General features: G+C 39.6%; 1 protein-coding gene across 7 annotated transcripts in view; it reads left to right on the plus strand.

Moving 5' to 3' along the window:
- The window catches only part of lmo3 (LIM domain only 3), a 42,334-nt gene that overhangs the window by 9,762 nt on the left and 8,750 nt on the right, over positions 1-23,822 (plus strand). For all 7 annotated transcript variants that reach the window (XM_084406778.1, XM_084406776.1, XM_084406780.1 and 4 more), the window contains one exon: positions 22,946-23,071. In XM_084406778.1, the coding sequence (XP_084262904.1) occupies positions 22,946-23,071 (126 nt within the window). The remainder of the gene's footprint in view (positions 1-22,945; positions 23,072-23,822) is intronic.

Genomic DNA, 23,822 nt, shown 5'->3' on the forward strand with positions numbered 1-23,822 from the left:
AGGAATGAATGCATTCAAATCATTTAGCTACTACAGCATTATTACGCTGTTCATTTTGCAGTATTTCAAAAAAAATTATAATTAAATCATGCAGCTGTACTCTAGGTCTACAAAGCAGCATGTTGTTCTCTCTTAGTGTCTCTACCTAATAGTTACACACGCTCATGTTAGTAAACTCGTGTACACGTGTGTGCTACTGTATGTATATAAAATGATGTAAATGCTCAACGGGGCGCTCCAGGGAGTCACAGCTTTGTGAGCGTGCTAGAAGCTACAGTAGGCAGGAGGCGCTTTGAAATGGCACAGTTCATTTAATTTTGGCATGGGCGATGAGAGAGTCTCCATTAGGCGCGGTACACAAGCAGGCTTTGGGGAAACGCGACTGTAAAGCATCGCCAGAGGGCCAGAGGCAGGCTGAGATTACCATCTTGCAGTAAGCCTCATTGACTGTGCCCTGCTAAACTGCATCTTCATTCACGACGATGCTCACAAGTTTGTGCCTCAAACAACAACGGCGACGAGATAGATGGCTCCATATGTGTCATTAGGAGACGTGTAGATCAGTCTTAGCGTTGAGGTGACGGTTTGAAATAGATGCACCTGAAAAGGTTCTTGTGCATGTGTATGTTCTGTAATATCTCTCTTAATAATTTGACAACACACCTCACCGATAGCGAGGGAGGAGAGAGGCCAACTGCGCCCATGTGATTCTTTCATCTTCAAAGTTCAAGGTGACTGAATTGATTCGACTCTAGCCATCACATGAGTGGTCTTCCAGCGCCTCCAGCTCGCCGTCTCCTCGCCAGCAGCAAATTAGGGGCGAGCGTGGCACGGTCCCAGTTCCTCAAATCACATCTGCAACACAACAAAAGAAAAGCAGCCTTCATTGACGAGCCAATCAATCGGCAGTTCTACAGAGCGCTCCAACGTACTCCCCTCGATTGGATCGTTTCCTTATTTATTTTCCTAAGTTAGTGCCGACGAGATAAGAGATAGACTTAATCCCTTCCTCTTTGTTCTGTGTTCTATTTTGCTCGTTCTTATTCCAAGTAAATTATGCTTGGATTTATTATACAAGATTCCCCACCCCCACGTCTGCACAGAATCAATCCAGTCCTGTTTAGCAGTGTGGCATGTTATTAAGGCTGACATAACCAGGGTTAATAGAATTCTTCAGGGGTCTACAACCATGAGCGATGTGATCCCACCAGCTGAGAAATAATAATCCCTATCGCAACACACACAAAAACAAATTAAATAAGAAAAAAAAAAAAGATTTATGCCTTCCCGGACCTGTCTCCCTTAGTACGTATTATCAAATATGATGTGGGGTTTTTTTGTAGTCGAATGGGAGAGGCTGAAATCGTTTTGGTCTGGGGATAGAATATCATTCGATTCATATTCAAAGCATCAAGAAGGTAATTATTGATGGAAAGCATTATCGTGTCCGACTCTATGCTCGTGTTGCTCTCAAAATATGGGTAAATGGTATTGGCCTGTCATATCAACAACAAATGATTCTTTTGATACCGTGCGGACATCTCCATTGATGATAAAAGTAATAACTGGCGTGCCAGTGTTTATGCTGATGCGGTTACATTTTTATAACGGGGAGAGATAAAGTTAAAAGGCACAGACAAAAAAGCGACGGACACATTTAAGTTGAGAAACGGGCAGAAATGAACCCTGTCAGAAAGAAGTTACAGACAGGAAAGCCCATGATGCAAGCAGGGAGAGGGAAGCTGTTAGGCATCAGTTAATGGAAAACTGTAAATTTCAGGCATCCATTTTAAAGACAGCGCTGGGTGACCACTTATTTATTTATCTATCTATTCATTCATTTTTTTTAAATCCAACTTCAATTTTCCTCTACAGTGGTTTTACTAAGATTGTAAATGCAAGCAAACTCACAGAGCAGTCAACATGACTGGATTTATTACCGTTATGGAAAGCTGGCTATCGGTGAAAGATAACCAACATGTAAAGCATGGTTTGGTTGTAATAACTTGTATTTTTTTTCCCCTCTCGCCCCTCATTCAGGAACCACTCTGTGGTCCGCATCTACCTTGTGCTGTGTAAACTTTTGGAAATGAACCATAAAAATGTATCTTTCACTTTTTCATACAGTATTTGCATCTGGAGTCACGCGTAGATTGTATGCATTTATGTATGTGCCATATGTTTATCTGTAGGTCAACAAAATGAGAGCAATCTTTAAAGTCAGGAACTTATGCTGAACAGAATGATTCATTTTGGTTGCACACTTACAGATAAAGATATAATTACTTTGTTGTTTGATCATGAAATGATGATTTCAGGATGTACATTTTAAATGACAGGACGGTGCCAAGATAAAGTAGTTGTATTAAAAACTGCAGGTGGCTTACATACTTTATAAAAGAAAAAATGGTGTACCTTGGATGCAGTCGTTTCTATCCGCATCCATGCAAAGTGATGTTCGGCTACTATCGCCCTTGAAAACATAAGAAGCATCATACTTGGGTTTGTGCCATTGAGCAAGTCCAAAGAGTCACCACCTAAGGAGACAGAGACAAATTATTTGAAAAATCGCAGTATGTGGACCTCAACACAAACTGTGTCCAATCAGCTATTTTAGTTTAATCTATGTTTTGGGTGCTGTGCAGGTGTGCAATATTTTTTTTTTTTTTTTTTCAGCTAACCTGCTAACACTCTCCTTGTAATTTTGAAAAGGTCACAGATGCATAACTTCTTGGTTCAGAAGTTCTCCTGTGCTCTAGTTTACGCCCTCAGCTGATAAGAGCAATAATTCTCAAATATAAACACATTTATTGTTAGCTGACATGACACTAAAGTAACAAAGTCGTTGCTGTGTTGTCTGTCAAAGGTTAGCCTGGTCTCTCCGGCGGGACTAGCGCAGTGCAGCCCGGTGTAGTTTGTCTTGTGTTTTCTTCAGTTGTTTTGAAGCTAGCTGAAAGATTGAGGCCATCTCTCGTTCTAATGACCAGTGCAGATGTTCACAAACAGAGCAGTGCTCTCGGTCTCTGAAGGGCTTTAAGCAGGACTTCGGTTATAGCAAACACAGAGTGCTAAAACAGAGCATTTCTAGCATTTTACTTTGTGTTTTACTGCCAGGATCGATATTGAGGTGTTACTAACGTGACAATGGTTTCGCTGTTGTCAAAATACTCAAGCTTTTCCAGGAACTTTTACATCAGTAGCCATGTACAGTACCATGATAAAATGGCACATTGCTGGTTTTTGTCATACACACACACTAGAGAGAGACAAGCAGGCTGACCTCCATCTCATACGAACTTTGAAATGACCTGCATTGTTCATTTGGTTGAAAAGAAAACGTCCGGATTAGCCTAATTTTAGTTAAAAAGCTTGTTTGGGTGGTAAGTGTAAATGAAACAAAAAAGAAAGACCTGTAAAGAAATATCTAGTTCAGTTCTGCTGTTTGTCACTCTTTTGACTCGTACTATATAGATTAGTGTATTTTAGGGGCATTTGTTGTCAATTTACTTATTCAAGTTTAATACCTAGCCCTAAAAGACTCTTTTTTTTTTTTGTGACCAATAAATAGTACTCTTTTTACTTTTAGTTTTTAATTATCTTTAATTTACCAACTTTAAATTTAGAGTATGCTTTGAAAGCTAAGTTTAAAAATGAGGATGAACTGATAAACTCTGACATATTTGAGGTAATGTTAATGTTTATGTACCTACATAGTGAGATGGTGAGACACTTTAAAGTATATTTTTCAGGTTAATATTATAAATATTGGTTTGAAATACAATCCGTGCCCAGACCATTTCTAGTCTACAGCAAAACGACTGCCATAAAACTGAGGTGAAATATGCTCTTTGAATAAAGACTATTAAGATAAAATCATTTAATGACACATAAAACAAAACAGTTGACAGAAGAACAATTTACCATTCACGTTGAGATGTTTCAGTGCGATTACAATGCTACACAACACTTCAAACGCATGTTGTTTGGTTTTAAAACATTAAGAATCTTTATGAGCATCCTGTGTTACTTTTGTTGGCAGCGCCATCTCTAGCTGACAAATTTCTAGGCCCTGGGGGACGTGTTTGCAAGGTCTGCTTTTGAAAACACTCTGCACCCTGCATAAAGCTGTTTTCTGTGGGTGCACCTGTGCTGTAATTGTTTTTTCCCTTTCCTGTCTTTTAAACAATGGCTTTTTCTTAAAGCTAATGAAAGACTAAAGTATTAAATGAAAGAAAAGAAAGTATTATTGTTATTTATAATTACAGCCTTGTGATGTAAAACATAATGTATTAATTAGTTTTAAAGTCTTGTGCATGATTTTTTTTTCCATCTTTGTTTGTACAACACATTACAATTAGCCAACAAAACAATTGTCTAAATCTTTAGTATGTGGGAAGTTGATGCATAATATGTCCATGAACTTTTTAAATTTTTATTTTTAATTAATGTCTAAGGGAAAACGTATAATTTAGGTACTTGTGACTGGTCACAACATCCATAATAATTAAAAACAATTAGCAAAGTGTTGGTTAAAAAAGTTTTAGACATCAACTTTCCGAAAGTATTTAATGTCCAAACCATAGCTCACTGGAGAGTCTGATTTATCCAACCTTCATTTTGGCCTTATGAACTCTGATGACTTTAAGGAGGTAAATCCTCAAAGAGATGGGCTCCAATCGGAGTGGGCTTTAGTGTTGCGGGATCACAGGCACTTGAGGTGTGGATTCAGCGGGTGTGCCGTCTCTCACAGCAGCGGATAGCGCTCAGTCTCAACGGCACTCGTTACAACAGAGCACTCAGCGTGTACAAAAGGGCTTCTTCCCGGTGAGGGTTTTAATGGTGTTGCGGCTCTGGACACTTTACCTCCTTATCCCCCCCGTCTCATTAGACAGCCCCTCACCGTCTTGTGTTTCTTTCTGCTTTGGTACTGCAAATGAAACCTTGTGATGACCAGTTTTCATGCAAGCCAGGTTTTCATTTTAACGCAATAGTACATTTGTTCACCTAAAAATGAATCATTTGCGTGTTGTTTTAAACTGTATGATGTTCCTTCATCTGTGGAACACGAGGAGAAATTATGAAGAACGGTCAAGTTGCCTTTTTACCTCCAATTACAATGAACAGAAACTTAAGGTTTAATGCTTTTGCATTTTTCTTGAAGATTGAACGCTCCGATTGGTGCACTATTTCTTTATCATTTGCTCTTGAATTTGGGACACTTTCAAACTAAGCCGCACTGATGAGATAAATGCAAATTCAAATATAAAATGTAGTTTTCAAACACCTATGTAGGCACCCGAGAGTTCATGAAAAGTATTATAACAAAGTACAAGCTAATATAACATAGCACAAGCTATAAATCTACCACAACAGCTACAATAATGACCCCCCAAAAAGTTTAAAAGGTAAGAATTTTACCGTCTTTTTACGCGCTTGCCCACTGTTTGTTATTTGTTTCCCCGTAGCGTCCTGTATGATTCGTGCCCCTGGAGGCTGCACAGCGAGCCTCTAAACAGCAACGGCCGCTCCACCGCCACAAGGTGAACTATTCCCCGCTGTGCGTTATTATTAATAACTGTCAGCCAGAGGGGGTCACCCACGACAACTCCTTGAAAAGAACCCAGGGCAAGGCAACTAGGCCGCAGCTGGGCGCCTTGTAAAACAATACCCCCCCCTCCCCCCCTCCCTGCTTCCCCAGAGGATGAGTGCTTAAGGCAGGAATAATGCATGGGAGCGATTGGGGAGTAGGGCACGGCCATGTTTCCAGCCGTGAAAAATTAAGATGTCACCACCTGGCACTGTTAAGCATACCTTTTGCCAGAGCACGAAGCTATCTATTAGAACAGGACAGGGCAAAGACAGAGTGTTTGAATGTCTCACTCCCCACTTCCACCTCCAGTCACATTTTCCCCTGTCGTCCCACCCGATTCTGTGGCCTAAACTTTAAAAATAAATAAAAGCAATAAAATGAAGAATAGGAAAATCCATGATTTACTTTTAAAAATATAATATAATATGATATAATATAATACAATACAATATAATATAAAGTTATAAAAAATATAATTTATAAAATATAATTATTTATATTTATTATAGTTATAAAATAACATAATATATACCATCTACTTAAACAAAACATGTATTAATTTAAATTTACTGTGCCTATACAACGTTAATAATATGATGTACATTTTTAATTATTTATAAAATTATAATCATTTATAAATTTTTTATTTATTATAGATTTGTTGTATTGAAAACAAATAATTCAAATGTATTACCATTTACTCAACTGTGCCTATATAATACAATTTAATAATATAACTATTACTATAATATAATATTATAAATTATTTTTAAAAATGATTTGAAAGAATATAATACACGTTTAGTATTTTGTGAGCAATCCCTTTAAACAAATTTTGTAAATTGTTTTTTATTACTGTATTCACTTCCTACACTGAGGCACAATATATTAGTCTACAGCTCAAGGCATGTATAAAATTAACTTGGCTCTGAACAATTTTTTGTCTTTGCACTGAATCTCTCTTAAAAATAGCGGCTTTTGTTGTTCTCTGCATAGTTCCATTCCTGTGGTCAGAGCAATTCCAAATAAGTGTTCCTCCAATCTCCCTACACCACCTCTAATCCAACAAGTTTCCATTAAAATGAATGTTATAACTGAAACAGGGTGCCGGAGATGTGTGTGGGAGGGTAGTGACAGCAATTTATTTGTGCTCACCTCCTCTCCCGTGCACTCTCACTTTGAATGCATTACAAATCCTGCTTTAATTTTCTCCACTGTACCACATAGACATCCAGCTACATCACTCCAATCTCTCCAAATGAAATTGGTTTTGGAGGGGTCAGAGTTCAGTGCACTGGTCTGTGTTATGATTTCCATCTAATCTGGGAGAGGACTATAAAGACCTAATCCGCCCTACCTTTTCCAGGCGCTGCTGCACTCTTGAGCCAGCGTATGGGAACCCTGTAATAAGCCGAGAGAGGAAGGAGGGGAAAGAGGAATGACTGTTTTTCAAGTCCTATTTGTTTTGTGGATTTATGGCATGCAAAATGTTGGATGGCTTCAACTGTGCCACGAGTAGACAGACTCCATGAGGCCAAGGCTAGATTAACTGTCAACTTTGACCCTGCTTGCTGATAGTAAAGGGCCACCCAGGGGCTTTAGATGGGTTTGATTTGGTCCAGAGCCCCATAGGAACCCCTGTGGATTTATTGCCTTGGACTGCCACCGTTTCCCCACGAAACAACGAAAGCGAGAGCCTTTTTCACTGAAGTTAAATGTCCATCATTTGCCTCATTTTATTGCTTTATACCTCTAAATGTAATTTTATTTTAATGTGTTTCGCTTCACTGGAGTTTTTATTAGAGTTGTTGTACTACTGTATATCTCAGCTTGCACCTGCCAAATTAATGTGTTTACTTTGTCCCAAGTGTGAAATTGGCCGGACAGTCGTGCAAAAGATGGACAATCACAAAGCATTAGACAAATGGCTTTGAAATACTCTGTTTGCAGAAAGCCATCATTTTGTATTCATGACGCCTGACGGTAGCAGGTGATACCGTGTAGGATTGCTACAGTCAAAATTGTCGGCTGTGGAAAAACACCTTGCTAGCTTAGGAACACATGCTCTAAAACACGACTACCTGCTGGGTGTGACATTATCTGTTATAGTAACGCTGGAGGAACTGTTTTTTTGCTGCTTTCAGCATATTCTGCTGTATTGACTTCTTCTGATTGTTTTTTTGCTTTTTCTTTGTATATACCCACAGATTTGAACACAGTAGAAAGAAAGGCTGCCAAGACATTCATGACATTGTGTACATGCATCAATGACAATAGGCCTCAATAATGTATAGTGACATTGAAAGAAAAGGTTTTAATGTTAAGTTTCCACTGGATGAATAGGTGCGTACGCACCTAAATATGTCCTTACCCTCATTATTCCCTTGTCTGTTTGAGTCCCTAAAGCCGTTGAACGAGGTTATATTAAGCTTGAATCAACTATTACCTTATGAGGCTTCATTTTTGATGAGATGACTTTCCCAAAATAGTTGTCGTGATACATCTCGTTGTCGAAAAAGCCTCCACAGGCATTATGACCATATGGGCGCTTCATTTTTCCCAGCACTCTTGTCATTACATTAATTTTCAGAAACTGTAGCCGTCGCTTAATGCCAAAATTAAATCCTGCACCTGCTGACTGGACTCAATGGGGCGATCACTCCTGTACCCTGAACTTAACTTTCTACAGCAGACATTTATGTGGATTTCTTTTTCCTCTGCTCCCGACCATTTGATATCCTTACTCCTCAGAGATTAACCTTTATGCCCTTGATAAATGCTCTATATTGACATCAAAGGAACGGGGAAAATGGCGCAAGGCCTTCTGGGAAGAAGTCCGGGAGCTTCCTCAAAGAACCCAGGCCCTGGCTCTCCTAAGCGAGAAGCCATAATCTGGGCAGAGCGTATGGAACTTACCGCTCCTCTTTGTCTTTTTAATTAAACTTGAGCACAGTTTTGAGGCTATTTGACCTTTCTCAGCCCCCTCTTTGTGAGGATTGCCGTAGGTCATTTCCATGCATATATTACCTCATTTGAGCTCTTCTCTGCTTCTAGTGAGTCCATGATCCGCTTGGATTTAAAGATTAGGCAGAGGTGCGGCTGAAGAATATCGGCCACATATTATATCTGCTGTTGGGGGGAAAATATTGAAGATCAAGTATATCATTTTAGGGAGGCCTGACTGAGCATTAGTAAGCGAGAGATTTGTGAAGACTTTAATAGGTCTGTATGTTCTGTAACTGTCAAGCATGTTTTTCTTTCTAATTTTCAATTTTAATTTGAAATTCAGTGTTGTTTTACAAGAAGCAGCATTGCCTTGCCTGGCACAGCTGTGGTCGGGGATGTGGTGCCACTGCATCCTTGGCTGGCATCTCTTCTCTGCCGGCATGTGAGAGTGTGATAACCAGCCTTGTCGCTTGACACGCCGAGATATGCAAGCCCCTCTGCTGCCCCCAGAGCTTTGGCAGACACCGATCGGCTTTTGTTTCTGGGTTGCGAGCTTGGAAGCCATCCGCCATCTTGGCTCACGACACAGCCATTTGAAAACCTTGCAGCTCATTCTCCAACCTCCTAGAACAATCCCTCCAAAACCAACTCCACTTTTACCTGCGATAAAGCAACAGACCCAATCCAGCAAACAAGACAGGAATGGATTCCCTGCCCTGAGAGTAAGGCCGAATAAATAAACCCTACTCTTCTGAAGCATTATCTTGCATGGCCTGGTAGCTTTGAAACTATTCATAGCGTATTGTGTAGAGTAACAAAGACAACCATGATGTTGTAGGATCAGACGCAAGCACAAAAAAAAGTTATTTTGGCTAGCCCTTTGCCATTAGGTGTAAACCCGATTTGGGCTGCATCACAATCTCATAAAACCTACACCCCCAGTTTATGGTTTTCTCTTCAAGTGCATGTGTCGTAGTCTGTAAATCCACAAGCTCTTTAAAAAAATCCCAGCTGTTTGGCTGAGAAACACACCAAGGGCTAAAATGGAAGATCTCGGGCTTATTGTTTAAGGCGTTCTCACTCCTTGCATTCGCACTTTCTGAACATCCAATTATTTAGTACAGCTTGGTGGGTCATTGGTCCAGGCAAGTTCCCTCTCTCCAGACCTGTCTGCTATGCTTACACCCTTAGTCTGAAGAGCCGCTGATGGCATGAGTCCTTTTTACTGTGATAAGTTTGCAGTTTTCAAGAGACCACAATGCCTCTTAGTATCTAACTGGAGCATCAACGGCTGTCTCTTTCACATGCAAGTTTAACAACCAAACAGAACAAAGCACCCCAGCCCCAACGCAAACCTCTGACCTTCTCTGAAATGCTTGCTTTAGGGCTCTGCAATGCTACGTATGTGTTACCCTCACATAACAAAACTCACTCTGGAATACATCACTATCTTCGTCTATGTGTGACTGGCAGCTCTACGGACCTACACAAGGCAGTCAACTCCACTCACCGAGAGTTACACTGCAGTTCGTGAGTACATGCTTGGCCTCAGACCCTCAGTTGCAGCACCTTAGTAATGAGCCTTTTATGGAGATGAAGAAGGGGGAAGATAACAGAAGATCCTTTCATGGTAGTCTGGAGGTGGTGGGGGTTTAGTGGAGGAACCTCCAGATGGTGATTGGTCCATGTCAGCCCCACTTACAGGGGCTTGATTTGGATAGGGAGCACAGTGCAGCGAGCCCCCTGTGCTCAACCCCTGAGCGACTTCTCAATTAGTGTGCTGCCTAGCGGAACTGTGAGACGCTGCTGGATGCTCCTCACCTCAGCCCCTCAGCTCCAGGCACACAGCATCTGCCAAAATATCTCATATGATCACATGGTCAGGCTTATTTTGCTGTGGATGTTACATCAATACACATGCTTCTATCGAGAGCAGCAGACCAAAGCGTAGCCTGACTGAAAAGTGCAGAAGGCACACAATTTTTTCGGTATTGGTAAACACAGATGCATTCGCTAAAGAGCACTGCTTGCAAGACTTTAAATGCTTTCTCGTCTCAAAATTGTTTGAGTATTCTGACTATAATCAAAATGCTGGGTTCCCCCCTATATTTAAGTTGTAAATAAAGTATTTTTTTCTTTATGTTAATGGTGTGGGTGAGACCAGTCAGACCTAGTTGCTCAACTGTGCTTGTGTAAAATGAGATGTAAATGCAGCCGTTTTAACGGCCTACTTTATTCATGAGAGAGCCAAAAGAAAGAGAAGAATGCAAATGAGGCGCTCAAGTTTGCCCTTGAACCGGACACATCCACAAACAAGTCCATCTCACCAAAAGAACGAACAACTTTATTAAATCATCTGACAAGAGCTCATGTAAATGTGTCAGATACTTCCTGTGTAACTCTATTTCAACATTTAATGCTCTAGAGATAATATCCACCTCACTTGACTTGAATGTTCTTATTACAAAGATGATTAGATCTTCAATTTTGTTTTCTTACATATTACGACTTTCTTTTTTTTCTTTCTTTCCTCACCTTTTCACCTTATCTCTTTATCTCTCTTCCTTATAATACGGATATAATCAATGCATTCCTAAAATCACAACCAGCCTCTTCACTACATGTAAATCTGAGCTTACACACATAGGATTACTCAACGTGTAAAAAGAGAGGGAGAGAGAGAGAAAAGAAAAAAGCAAATATGTATTCAGCGCTGTCACCACCACATTGATCTGCATGATGATACACAGGACAGCTTTTTGAGCAATGTTGCCGGGCAATGTTGCCGTCAAAGGGCAACCAGGTGAGACACAGGGTCCACGAACGATCTAAATTATCCAGATAGAAATTTGTTGCCCATTCTCAATGGGAAAGTGCCCAAGCAAAAAGTTGCCCCATGTATCATCACCTCAAGTCTGCATTAGTGTTTGCGTCAAAGTCCTGGTGTCTGTGTACTTCACAGGCCCTGTATTTTCTCAGCCTAGCCATGTACATCCTGATCAATCGTACACACTGGTTTGTTCCTTTATGGAATGTGTTAAACTGTTGTACTGTGATTAGCACTCTGTGCATATTGCTGTGAATATTGCATGCTAAACGCTATCACGGCTGGCTATTTAAATGCAGAGACAGAACAGAACGGCAGAGTCTTGCGTGTTTTTTGTTGCTGGTGTTGTTGCTGTATAGCACTGACCAATTAAGTATAAGCAGGGTCACAAGAACTAACATTGTATTCTAAAGTGAGATGATACATTAACACAGACAAAAAAAAAAAAGAGAACATAACTGGCAAAGCATGCTGTCGTAAAATAGCTAAGCATCTTCCCTGCAATCAAAGTTACTGTGTCATCCCTGCACACTATTCATTCCAGCTATTTGGATTTGATCAGACCCATGGCCTTTGTAAGCTCTCATTTGAAAAAAGCAGTCTGCTCTTGGTCTGTTCATTAGAGACCTCTCCATTGTCAGGCTTGGATAGCAAGATCATTTGCACTGATTCGCTTCTCTCTACCACAAATCTGCATAAAAAAGAATCATCACACCGCGGGAAGTGTAGGTGCTGCTGTCCGTAACGCATTACTCTGATACCCATATGTCCCCGGCACAAAGCGACAGAGGGTTTTGATACTGAGAGGAGTGCGTATAATTAATTTGATTTTGAAAACATTGAGGTGGGTGGAGAGAGAGGGGTGCCGGTTAATGTATTGATCAAGAGTTCATTTGGCTTTATCTTCATTCGACTAATTACTTTACTCTGAATAATATCAAGGTGGTTTTCATTTTAACTGCCAGTGGGAATTCCTGAGAGAGAAAAAAATACATCCAATCTATTTTATCAGTGATTAAAACATTTCAATCATTGGGCCCACAAAAACACCCCTCAAGCTCAATGTGGGGCGGCATTCGGGATTCTGTCTAATTAAAATCCTACATTAAATATTTCTTAATTATCTTTTTCAGTTAAAGAAAGGAAAGGAAAATTAATCAGGATGGTTTTGAAGACCTTTCCAGAGATGAAATCTGCAAATCTAGTGCTACAACAATATGACGCTGTTGCTTTACCCGTTTCCTACAGTCAAAACTCTACTTAGTTAAAAATCTGATTTTTCAGATTTACACATCACTGATTTTAAATCCTTAATTGTTCAGTTATATATTTAGGAAATTTGCTTTGTTACTTTAATTAAATTAAATTTCTCTGAAAGTCAGTAAAAAAAACAACAACAAAAACCGGATCGATTGTCCATCCTTCATCTACAACAAAAAATCGATTAAAATTCCGTAAACTGTGTACATTACAAAAAAGAACCTTTAAAAATTCAAAAAAAGCATTTGTTGCTTCAATTGTACTGACAGTCTTGAAGCTTGCAATGCATGCAGGAAAAATGTACAAAAAAAAAAAACATTTATTTGCAAAATGACTCAATACAAAAACCTATAAAGATCTAAACTGATTCCATTAATTAAAAATATAAATAAACAGAAATTTTAGACATAGGTGGCATCAAATATCCTGCCATCATAAACTTATGCACTGATACATGATAGGCTACCAGCTTTATTAGGACTAAATATCATATTAATTCATGTGCCCTCGTAATCTTTAATCAAAATCCCTGAAAGACATGAGATCACTCCAAAAGCAAACCACAACGATCCAATCAATTCTCGACAAAATCATGTCCCACCCTGCATTTTTTTCTCATTCAAGAAGCTGTTTCACTCAGATATACAAAACAATAGGGGAGAAAAAGGATCACAACTTCCGTTTTATGCCAACTTTAAATACAACCTTGTGTACTTCTGACAGTGTCCAGTTTCTGGCCACAAACGAATGATTATGATCCTTCAATAAGGCACAAGATGATTTTTCTTTCATCTCATTCTCCCATTCTCACAGTTTCTCGTGTCTTGTGACATTTCAAACAGCGGCTCTAAGCAGGAGGCCTCCATATTGTGAACAAATTTTCATCTCAGGAACAGATGGTTTAAGTCTTGCGTCCTCAGGAAATAAATTAACAGATAAAGCTACAGAACAAAGAAATCCAGCGTCCCCTCTCGCCTCTATTTTGTGTTAAATGAGATGGCGTGGAGATGTTAAAAGCTCTGAAGGCGTCCTGTAATTGCTATGTTGTGCTTGGAAAAAAGCTTTGCCACCATTAACCTCTCCTCAATACAATTCACTTCACATGTCTGGCAATTACGTGGCCAATAATGCTCCATTCTTGCAAATGTGTGTGTTCTTGACTTCCTGTAATTAAATTGGGCTTTTCACATGTAACCTGAAATCGCAGAGAGGTCAAAATGGGCACTTGTAATCACCATTGATCGAATTTGAAGTAGAGGTGCAAATACTTAATCTTCTATTTTTCTTCCGTGCTAAATTGTCCTGTTGGGAAGGTCAGGGATTCAGCTAAGGGGTCAGGGGTTGGACGGTATTGTTTTCTCCCTCTTTTCAATCTTTGACAGAATACGAGTTGTGCAAAAAATAGAAGAACAGACAACAAACACTTATTTTTTTGACAGACCTTTTAACTTCTTAAGAGCAAAAGTCACCATCTCTCAAGTAGATTATGAATTTTAGTATCTAAAAGTGACATTCACTCCTTGGTGATGTATGCTCTGAAGCATTTCATGCAGCCATAACTATCCTTCACCAAAGGCCACATATGCTGCCATGCATCTTTCCAACATTTTTCTATGAAGTTAGACCTTTAGAATGATCCATTTGCCAACACCTACACAATGCCCTAACGCGACAGCTCAACACATTTACTCTGCAATGCCATAAACAACTGTAGGACGCTCTTTCAGGAACCCTTTTCTCGATCAACAAAGCAGCAGAATAAGGTTGTCAGCCCTGGTTTAAAGTGCTAAATACAAAAGTTCACTCACAGTTTTGTTATAAAACAAAAAGGACTGCCTGAAATTGTCAAGTAAATCAGAGAGGATTGTTTAGCCTGAGCTATGGTAAGCACTCTACATTAATAATAAAAGGGGGGGAAATGACAGAAGCTTTACATTTTTTTAAATAACTTTTATATTTTTTAGTATGATAATTTAAGATTTGATGAATTTGTCAATTGCAAATTTCGCTGTTTTTTTGGCATCTTCATCATTTATTCTCTATCATTTTTCACGGATATCGCAAGAATAGAACAGGTGCTTGACTTCAGTTATTCCTTCATATAGATTTATTCGTATTCGATGAGCTTCTGACTGCTGTTGTATGAACAAGACAATTCAAGATTTACACCTGTTAGCAAATACAATTCCAAACATTGACTCTGTGAATGCAGTCTCTGCATCAGCCGCCATTTTGTTTGCATTGCGGAACGTAAAGCTCACAACGCTGGCATTTCCATTCGCGCTAAACGCTTTTGAGATCATTCGCCTGGACACATTATGTTTTTGGATGGTCCCCTCCAGTTGAGATTAGCTTAATTAGCTGTGAAGAGCAATGACTCGTGGGACTGAGCATGTTTGGTGCAGATAATTGCAGGGCTAGCGTGGCACACCCCGGTGCCCAGCTTGCAACTGCAGGTGGGTTGGCACCGAGAAGTGCCTATCAAAGTGCACATCTGGGCCCTGCGGGGTTTGAAAACTTTCATTACTCCCCTCTTCAAAATACCCCTCAGAATCCCCGCACACCCCTGCCAGATTTTCTTGCTGAAAAGCGCTCCAAAGCTTTTGGATGGTTTTTCTGTGGTGAGGGCATAATTATTTTGGTTTCACTGTGATTTTCACTTGAAAGAGGTTTCGCACCTTTCATCTTGGTTGTTTATTGAATACACAGATGCGTGAAAATATTTGACTGCCATTGTTTTTCTCGAGTCCATTAAAGTCTGTGTTTTATCTCCTGATAAGAACATCTACGTTATTATCTCATAATAACAGTTTCTCAAGTCAATTCCTCAAGTTGTTGTCTTCTTAGAGGGCTGTTTACAGTAATTACCCTGTTGAGGCAGTAACTTTCGATGTCAGAAAACAATTACCCTTTACTTTCAGGAAGAATTTCTGTGCTCGATCTCACGCCCGGGTTGTAAAAGCTGTCTTCACTGTGCTTTTACCGAGAAGAGAGAGAGGAAGAGAGTGAAGGGCCTAATGAGTGAAGGATGTTCATGTGATGCTCATGAGTTTTAAACACGCACATGGTCTTTCTGGGCAATTATCGTGGGTCTCTGCCTCAGCCTAAGCGAGCTGACAGGTCAGTGGAGAGCTGTTCTATCTGCCCTGCAGTGGAAAGCTAAGAGGCCCATAATTCATCATTAGGATATCAGAGTCCAGGTGCAGATTAGAACTGATTGAGCCAGCAGCCAGGCAAAGTCAGGGCACTCAAGGAGGAAAATCTTATCCCACAGACAATTCCCAGGTCACGCCCGCTGTAATTGAAATAATTTTGCCCCAAGAGTTGTTTAATCTTCGAAAATCACACGTGTAGGCGCTAGATTGAAGAGAGTACACGTCTGATAGCATCTGCCAACTCGTTCTAACTGGTCAGGCATCTTTTCTTTTCAATCCAAATACTATCAAAACCAATACCTTTATTTAATCGAACATGCGATTTTGTGCTTTCTGAGGATAAAATGGGTAATGACAACTATTTACCTTTAAAAATCATAATTAAATTGGTCTAATCTGCATATTATCAGGTTCTTTTTTTAGTTTTACCTTTATTAACAATAATTATAGTGCATGATCAATCATTTAAAGACCACATTAAATCTAAATTGGTGTTTCAGCCTTTTGGAGCGTTTTCACACCTGAAAGTCTGCACCAAGATCCGATCCAAAGTTCATGTTTTGATAGATTTTATACATTCGGTAAGTTTTGGTTTGGTTTCACATTGCAATTACGCGAGCGCACTAAAGAACTTTACATGACATACTTGCTCCTGTCGTCATCATCTATGTGGGCTGCATCTTGACATTGATTGGTTTGTAAACGGACGTGCGTCTGACGTCAGCGTGTTGTCAATTCGGTGGGTAACTTTGACAAGAATGAATGAACAGACGCATATCGTTGCCCCTATACTGTTATTATTACGGCATTTCTACCTGCCGCACCAACTATACTCAAGGCTAGTTCAAATTCGCCAAATGAACGTCCTCGTTGTGCAAACATTTTATTGTCGCCGGCAGGAAAGGAGGAGAAGACTGCAAGCAATCCTGCGAGAACCACTGGGACTTCCTGTAAATGGTCTGAAAGTCCGAACCATACAGAAAATGCTTTCACACTAGAAATGAACCAAACCTTTGTTCAGTTTGATCCGGACCGAGACTACCTCTTTTCGTCTGACCAAATTTCGTCTGTTTGGTCCGGACCGTGGTCCGGGGGGAGGTTTCACACCTGTAATTTTGATTCGGATCAAACTGAAAAGTCAGAAAATCCGGACCAAACAAGGTAGGTGTGAAAGGGCCCTTAATCCATGCGTACTAGCTTTTGAGATTATCTACTGTAAATGCTAGTGTTCTTCTAAATGCTGTCAAATAATTTTTTTAGCAGAACAAAACTCTAAATTCTCTATCGGGAAAATACGGCAAAATGACAGATGAATCATCCTGTACCACGCAGATTTCTGTCCAATCAAATGCTGTCTAAAATGAGAATGTCCCTTCTCCTAAACACAACTGAAATTGTCAAGCAAGTAGAAAATCATGACTATGACAAAACTAAAGCCCATTGGCTTTTTAAAAATAACAGCAACAACAACAAAAAAGGCCCCAAAAAAACTTTGATTCAATAGGAAATATCAACATAGGACAGAAAACTGCAATCATTAAGCGATTTTTAAAAGTTATATTATAAAATAAATTTTCCTATTAAAAAGTCACATTTAGCTTATGTAGCGAAATAACTCAAGTATGCTTCTTTTTACTGTCGGGCAGGTTTTTTTCACATAGACGCTAATGATATGCATACATTTTATGCTAATAAATAATAAAATCACTATCAAGTTTTTAACTCAGGATCCAAAACACTTAGTCGAAATTTTTACGTGAGGATCAATCATCTCGACAACATCAGTAACATGAGCATCAATATTTCAAGATTAATCTAACTTTTTTTTAACTCACAGCACCCCAAACATTGACGTTAAAAGTTAGCGCCGATGCTAACCGCAGACACAGCGCCTCACGGTAGCAGCAAGAGAGCCTGCTGCTCGAGACGCAACAAATCATTTGTCTGTTATTAACCCTGAGCCTGTAATTATGCAGATTGCCATAGATTTTCCCTGGGTGCCGAGAAGTGAGATCCAGGGGTTGCTCTCAGCGTGGCAGGCGGACGCGAGAACGGCCGCGCATTACTGAACTTGCCACATTCATCACTGTGACTGATGGCACAGGCGGCCGGTCCCCGGGTCCCGGTGGTTAATGTAGTGGGTAATTAACTGTCATTTGCCTGGTAATAGGCCGATGATCAATGGTTTGTGAGGAAACAAATTCTAATTCGGCAGCTGATGAATGCACGCTGAGGCCAGAGCGATTGAAGTCGCGGGGGTGGCGGCGGGAGAGAGGAGCAAGATGGAGAGAGGGAGCCACTGTCAGAATTTCAAATGCTTCTGGAGGTGGTGGCGTTATCATGCTTTCTCTTTTCCCTGAAAAAAGGTGCAGAAAGGAAAAAGCAATGCTTTATTTGTTGGCCTTGATGTTCAGAAAATACCCAAACAAATGAAGCGAAAAGAATACAGGCCTGACGTTTAAGATAAACATTATGCTTTGCTTTGTTCAAAATCCCATTTACTTTTTTTTTTTTTTCAATCTTTACAGGCTCCGGGACCCCCTGCCCAGACTCTGAGCCAGGAACCCTAGTAAAAAAAGAAAGAAAAAAAAGCTATATTTTCTCCATAATATATTTCATTAAAAACATTATCTACCGGGGTTGTACAGAATTCGAGCTCTGTTTCAAATTCAAGAGCGTGGATTTGAATTGAATTGAATTGGCCACACCCCACAGGAAGTTGAATTAAACTTTAATTGAATTGGTAGGAGGCTGAATTTACTGAATTGTAGATTCAACACAGGCAATGTATTTCCTAAAATTAAGTGTTCTTCCACACTGGCCCTCAAAAGTTAATGTATTAAACTAAATACAAATTTCCATAGGTGGCATTTCGTACATCGCAGGTATTCAAAACAGTTTAAACTCGAATTTCAGTGCTGCATCATGTTTGCTACCTTAATTCATGTTCAATTCAAATTAAACTGATTTGGAATTTAATAATACTAATTCAATTGTGAATTGATCACAACCCTGATTGCACTGGATCATTACTTACAGAAGTAATTACTTAATAGTTAGAAATTTCATGAAAAATTTAATTATCTTCTCTATGGAAATGGACCTCTCCCAAAATGGCATAGTTTGGACCATATCAGTGCGTCTCATTTCTTTGTGTTATTTGAATCACTTACATATTAGAGTCCCAGAGGGGTCTCGTTTGATAGAGAGTAATTTACAAGGATTTTGTGTAGCTGGATGAGGATATTGAGGTGACATCGCTCATGCATTTTCCATTGGGGCACTGTCTAATGATTACAGTAAAGCTGCACGCTTGAGCCTCGCTGCTGCGACCACTAGGATAAAGCCTTGTGGAATAATTTAATTGGTGTCTGTTTTCCTCTCATCAAATAGGTGCCATTCAACTGTGAAAAGCCGCTGTGCACCTCCAACACCTTTTGTGTCCAATCAGGTGGTACTGATTGCGCATTCTCTTTTAACTTATGAATCCAGAGCCGCTATGAATTTTAATTTCAAGCTGCCTCTTTAGCCTGATAAAATATAAATGCTATTTTGTAAGCATTTATGTCCAAGTGAGTTTGATTTCCTCCATAATACTATTCAAATATTACACAGCCACTGACCATTGATGGAAAACTGGACTGAGTGATAAACTCAGTTGAACCATGGTACGTTTTCTTCACCCTACAGAACATAAATGGGAAGGCCGGTCTACATTTGTCTCTGGACACTCAGTTCCTTCTCTTACAGACTGCATTTAGAGAACATGCACCTCCAAATTCATTACAAGCCAAGCACGCTTAATTTGCCGCCTCCCTTGAGAGCCATTAGCGTCTGTGGCATCAAACTGGCAGACCGGTGAAAGACAAGTGGCAGGTAGGGCTTCATCCGTCTTACCGCCCCTCCCCTTTTCCTGTTGGGCTGACTGAGAAACAGAGCTCTCTGAGAGTCTCCTGTACAGAGGGATGGTTACCGCACAGTTCCCTAATTTTGAGAGCAGTGGGTCTTTATAATTTTGTAAATTATTTTTTAAAAATTGTAATTATAATTCTATGGAAGTTCTTCACTAGTGGTCAACCAATATCTAGAGAGCATATAGGTATATTATTTATCTACACTGCCATTCAAAAGTAATTTTTTTAAAGGAATTAATATTTATTCAGAAAGGATGGATTAAATGATTAAAAAGTGACTGTAAAGATATGCATAATGTTACAAAAAATAGCTACAAATACATGCTGTTTTTTTAGTCAGTACAATTTTTTTTTGCTAATAAACATTATGCCACAAATGCTGTAAATAGAGCTGAACATTTTTAATCTACTGTTTAATCTGATCCAGTATTTATATTCCAAAGAAAAGCAAAACCATTTCACTTTCACCAGAACTCAAGAGTCTCCCTTTTCACATGATCTAACTCAATTAGAAACTTAAAAATAAAGGAGTATGTGAATGTAAATATGAGCCAAGGCATGTCATTTTTAAAATAAGAGAATAGCTAAAATCAGCAGTCAAAAGGAAGAAAGCAAATCCCCCATTGTATGTCAAGACACTCTCAGCTACTTTCTGATGGATTACAATCCATTTCATTGAAAAGAAGAAAAAAAAAACAGTTGGTTCTTTAAATAAAAACACCTATTGATTTCTCTGTGCAGCGCATGTATTACAAAGCCAGATTCTCAGGTGAGAGCAGCCATTTTCACTCAATGCCTAGTGTATTTGCAAAGCACAGACTTCTGTCCTCAAATTCCCAAAGCAAAAAGGCATGACTGTCCTATTCCAGGAAAGGTATTGGTTACTTTAAATTTGCACAAGATGAGATGTTATGAGCTTACAGCTTACTAGAGTGGCAAACCCAATACTGGTTTGATTCAACCTGATGACAAAAAGACCTTCAAGCATATTTTTTTCATATGGATATCATCTATCATTCATCAGCTGAAATCCAGCACATGCATTAATGCATCTTTTCTTTCCAGAACACGCATTAAATACATGCGGCATAAACATGTCCTTTATATAAGTGAGTTGAACACAGTGAATCTATCATCCTTTTTCTATTTACGTGCAGATCTATGATATATTTAATTGCAAGATGGGAGTGGAAAAAATATGCCTCATCATTTCATCGGTTTCATGCGGAGGCCTTCTGGCTATGCACTTTTTTGAAAATAGTGGAGACGTGATAACATGCACGTGTCTATATTTAGACAGCTCAAAGGGAAAGACATAATTCCTTTAATTAAATCGGCACCAATACACAGGACGAAGTCTGGTTTCCTTTCTCCTCTTACCTGGAATGCTATTGGAGATATCCTTCATCGTCTCAAGGTGCGTTCACAGTAGCCCTTAATTTTGTAGGTATTCATGAGAGTACAATCTATCTGCTCAGCTCTTTTTTATTTGCCTGTGGGAAACATAGTTTCTGAAGGTTAATAAACAACCCTGCATATCCCAGGCCCCAAGATCATTTATCAGATTGCGATCTCTTACAGAGCCGGAGAGTGGCATGCAGTTTTATCATTTTAACAACGACGGCTAAAAGTGCCTGAAGAAGTCCGCCTAATAGGTTATTTTGTTATATGATTTTGTTATCAGATATTTCTTTTCCCCCTTACCCCCCTTTACTCGGTCTAGGTCGCAGTAGAGTAACAGCCATGAATCTCTAATGAATCCTCTCCGTAATGTCCCGCGAGCAGGCAAGAAGATAATAGGCTCATCCCTGGGCAGCCGCTCTGTGGCGTTAACCTCACCCGGCCCGGCCATCTCCGTGATGGTCACATCACACTCCGCTTTTGTGCTTTTATCCATTGCACAGTCTTTTTCAAGCCAAAATATCATAAAAGGCGGCATCATCGGAAATGGGAAAATTGGAGTAGGACTTGGTATCGATACAGTTTTCCATTTCTATTCTCAAGCTCTTGATTCAGCTCAATTCACTTTGTTCAACTGGGCACATTTCAGCTATAATGTCAGTTTTGCGTTCATATGAAATGAATTTCATATGTATTCAAATGAAATAAGTTTTTCAGCTAATGCTGTGAATTACAAAGTGAACCTTCTAACGTGGTGACAAAAAATATGAATTAAAAAAATGTACAGCAAAAAGTTGCAGATATACAGTATTAATCAGCACAAACACTCGTCATTTTTTGGGATTGACAACCGCATGTACTTAGACTAGGTGTGAGTCTCGAAATATCCAGTTCACACAGCAACTTACAATAATGTCTGTATGAACGTGCAACGGGAGTCAAGCCCAAATTCTCTCACCAGGACCACAGTGACCAGTAATATTAAAGATTGCAATGTCCATAAAACTGAAAAGTCTTATAACTTTTTGCACAACAAGAGTCCAATCGAGTCAAAGAGTTCATCTGTCAAATCTTTATTAACCGACAGCAGTGTTTATATCTGGGTGGAGAGCGCAACATTTGAGTCGAGCGTAGAACACGAACTGACAAGCAGCTCCGGTGGTGAACAGTGACTGCTTCTAAACCCTTCAGATGACACACAGTTCATATCTCTGTCGCTGTAAGTTACAGTAAACCACATATGAAAACCCGCAACACAAGGTAGACATGTTTGTGCAGCGCAGAGCGGCTCTCTTTTGCTCTGTATGATGTGACAACTAGTTGTCCAGTCCGGTTCCGTTCACACAGAGGTTCTGACAACCATATTCTGTTGCTGTGTGAACGTGGCCCAGTTAATACTAAGTTCAAATCTCTTGTGTGACCACTAATAATTTGTAAAAGTATTATATAAACTCCTATGAAAGAGAATAAAAGGTTTGTCTTTTTGGATGATTCATTAAAGAGTTTGACATTTACATTTGGCAGACGCTTTTATCCAAAGCATTTCAAGGTACACATTTACATTCTTATCAGTTCTTGCTTTCCCCAGGAATCAAACCCATGACCTTGGTGTTGCAAGCGCCAACGCTCTACTGTTTGAGCTACAGGAATCCTTTTATGTTTTTAATTCAATAAAACAAATCAGTTCATGAGTCATTTGTTTGTGAATCCAACTACACTCGTTGCTCTGTATGTTTTTGAATAACTAAAATCAACCGAGTGCACTCCTTACAATCCCATTTCAATCTGAGCATTGATATGGTTGATCAAATGATTCTGACCCTAAAACTTTACATCTTTTTCAATCTGTCAGGTTGTTCGGTGTGACAGGGAACTGTGCGGCTTGCAGTAAACTCATCCCAGCATTTGAGATGGTCATGAGAGCCAAGGAGAACGTCTATCACCTGGACTGCTTTGCCTGCCAGCTGTGCAACCAGAGGTTAGTTCATTTATATTCAGTTTTCTTAAACATTTCTCAGTACTTAAATGTATGTATCTCTTTGCAGATGTGTTAAGCCCCTTAAAACTCAGAGGTTGTCTTGAATCCAAAGCATCTTACAGTACATTTACTACAAGGACGGTCCCGCTTAACCCCACTATCATGTCTTGCTCAAGGGCACAATGGCGATAGGGAATCCCAGCAACTCTCTGGTTCATGAATCAAGACTACTGGGGTTTGAAAAATGACCTTCGGTTAAAAACCCACCACTCTACCACTGAAAGATGGTTTGGGCAGATGTTTTCTTATCCAAATTACATCAATATGTTTACCACAGGTACTGTCTCCCTGGAGCAAGAAGTACATTGCTCAAGGGCAAAACAGTGATATAGACAAAACACTCTCCAGCCCATGAAACATCCTTCAGGGGTCTGAACTGGCAACCTTCAGATTGCTAGCGCAGTTGTATTGACATATTAAACCCCCATCAGATGCAATTTATAGTGATTCTAAACAACAACCTCTGAACCACAAGCCCATTTGTGTAACTACCACCCTACCACAAAAACTGGCACAAGACACTTTTGTATAAAAAGTGGCTCATAGTACATCTCCTCTTGCCTTGCTCAAGGGTAGTGATGATCAGTAACAAAATAACCCTCAAAAATCACAAATCGCCTCTTCTGGGGTTTGAACTGATGACTTTAGACAGTTTGGATGGTTTAACCACTGAACTACAACCACGGCTGAT

The sequence above is a fragment of the Rutilus rutilus genome, assembly GCF_951802725.1.
Source record: "Rutilus rutilus genome assembly, chromosome: 4".
NCBI classification, from domain to species: domain Eukaryota; kingdom Metazoa; phylum Chordata; class Actinopteri; order Cypriniformes; family Leuciscidae; genus Rutilus; species Rutilus rutilus.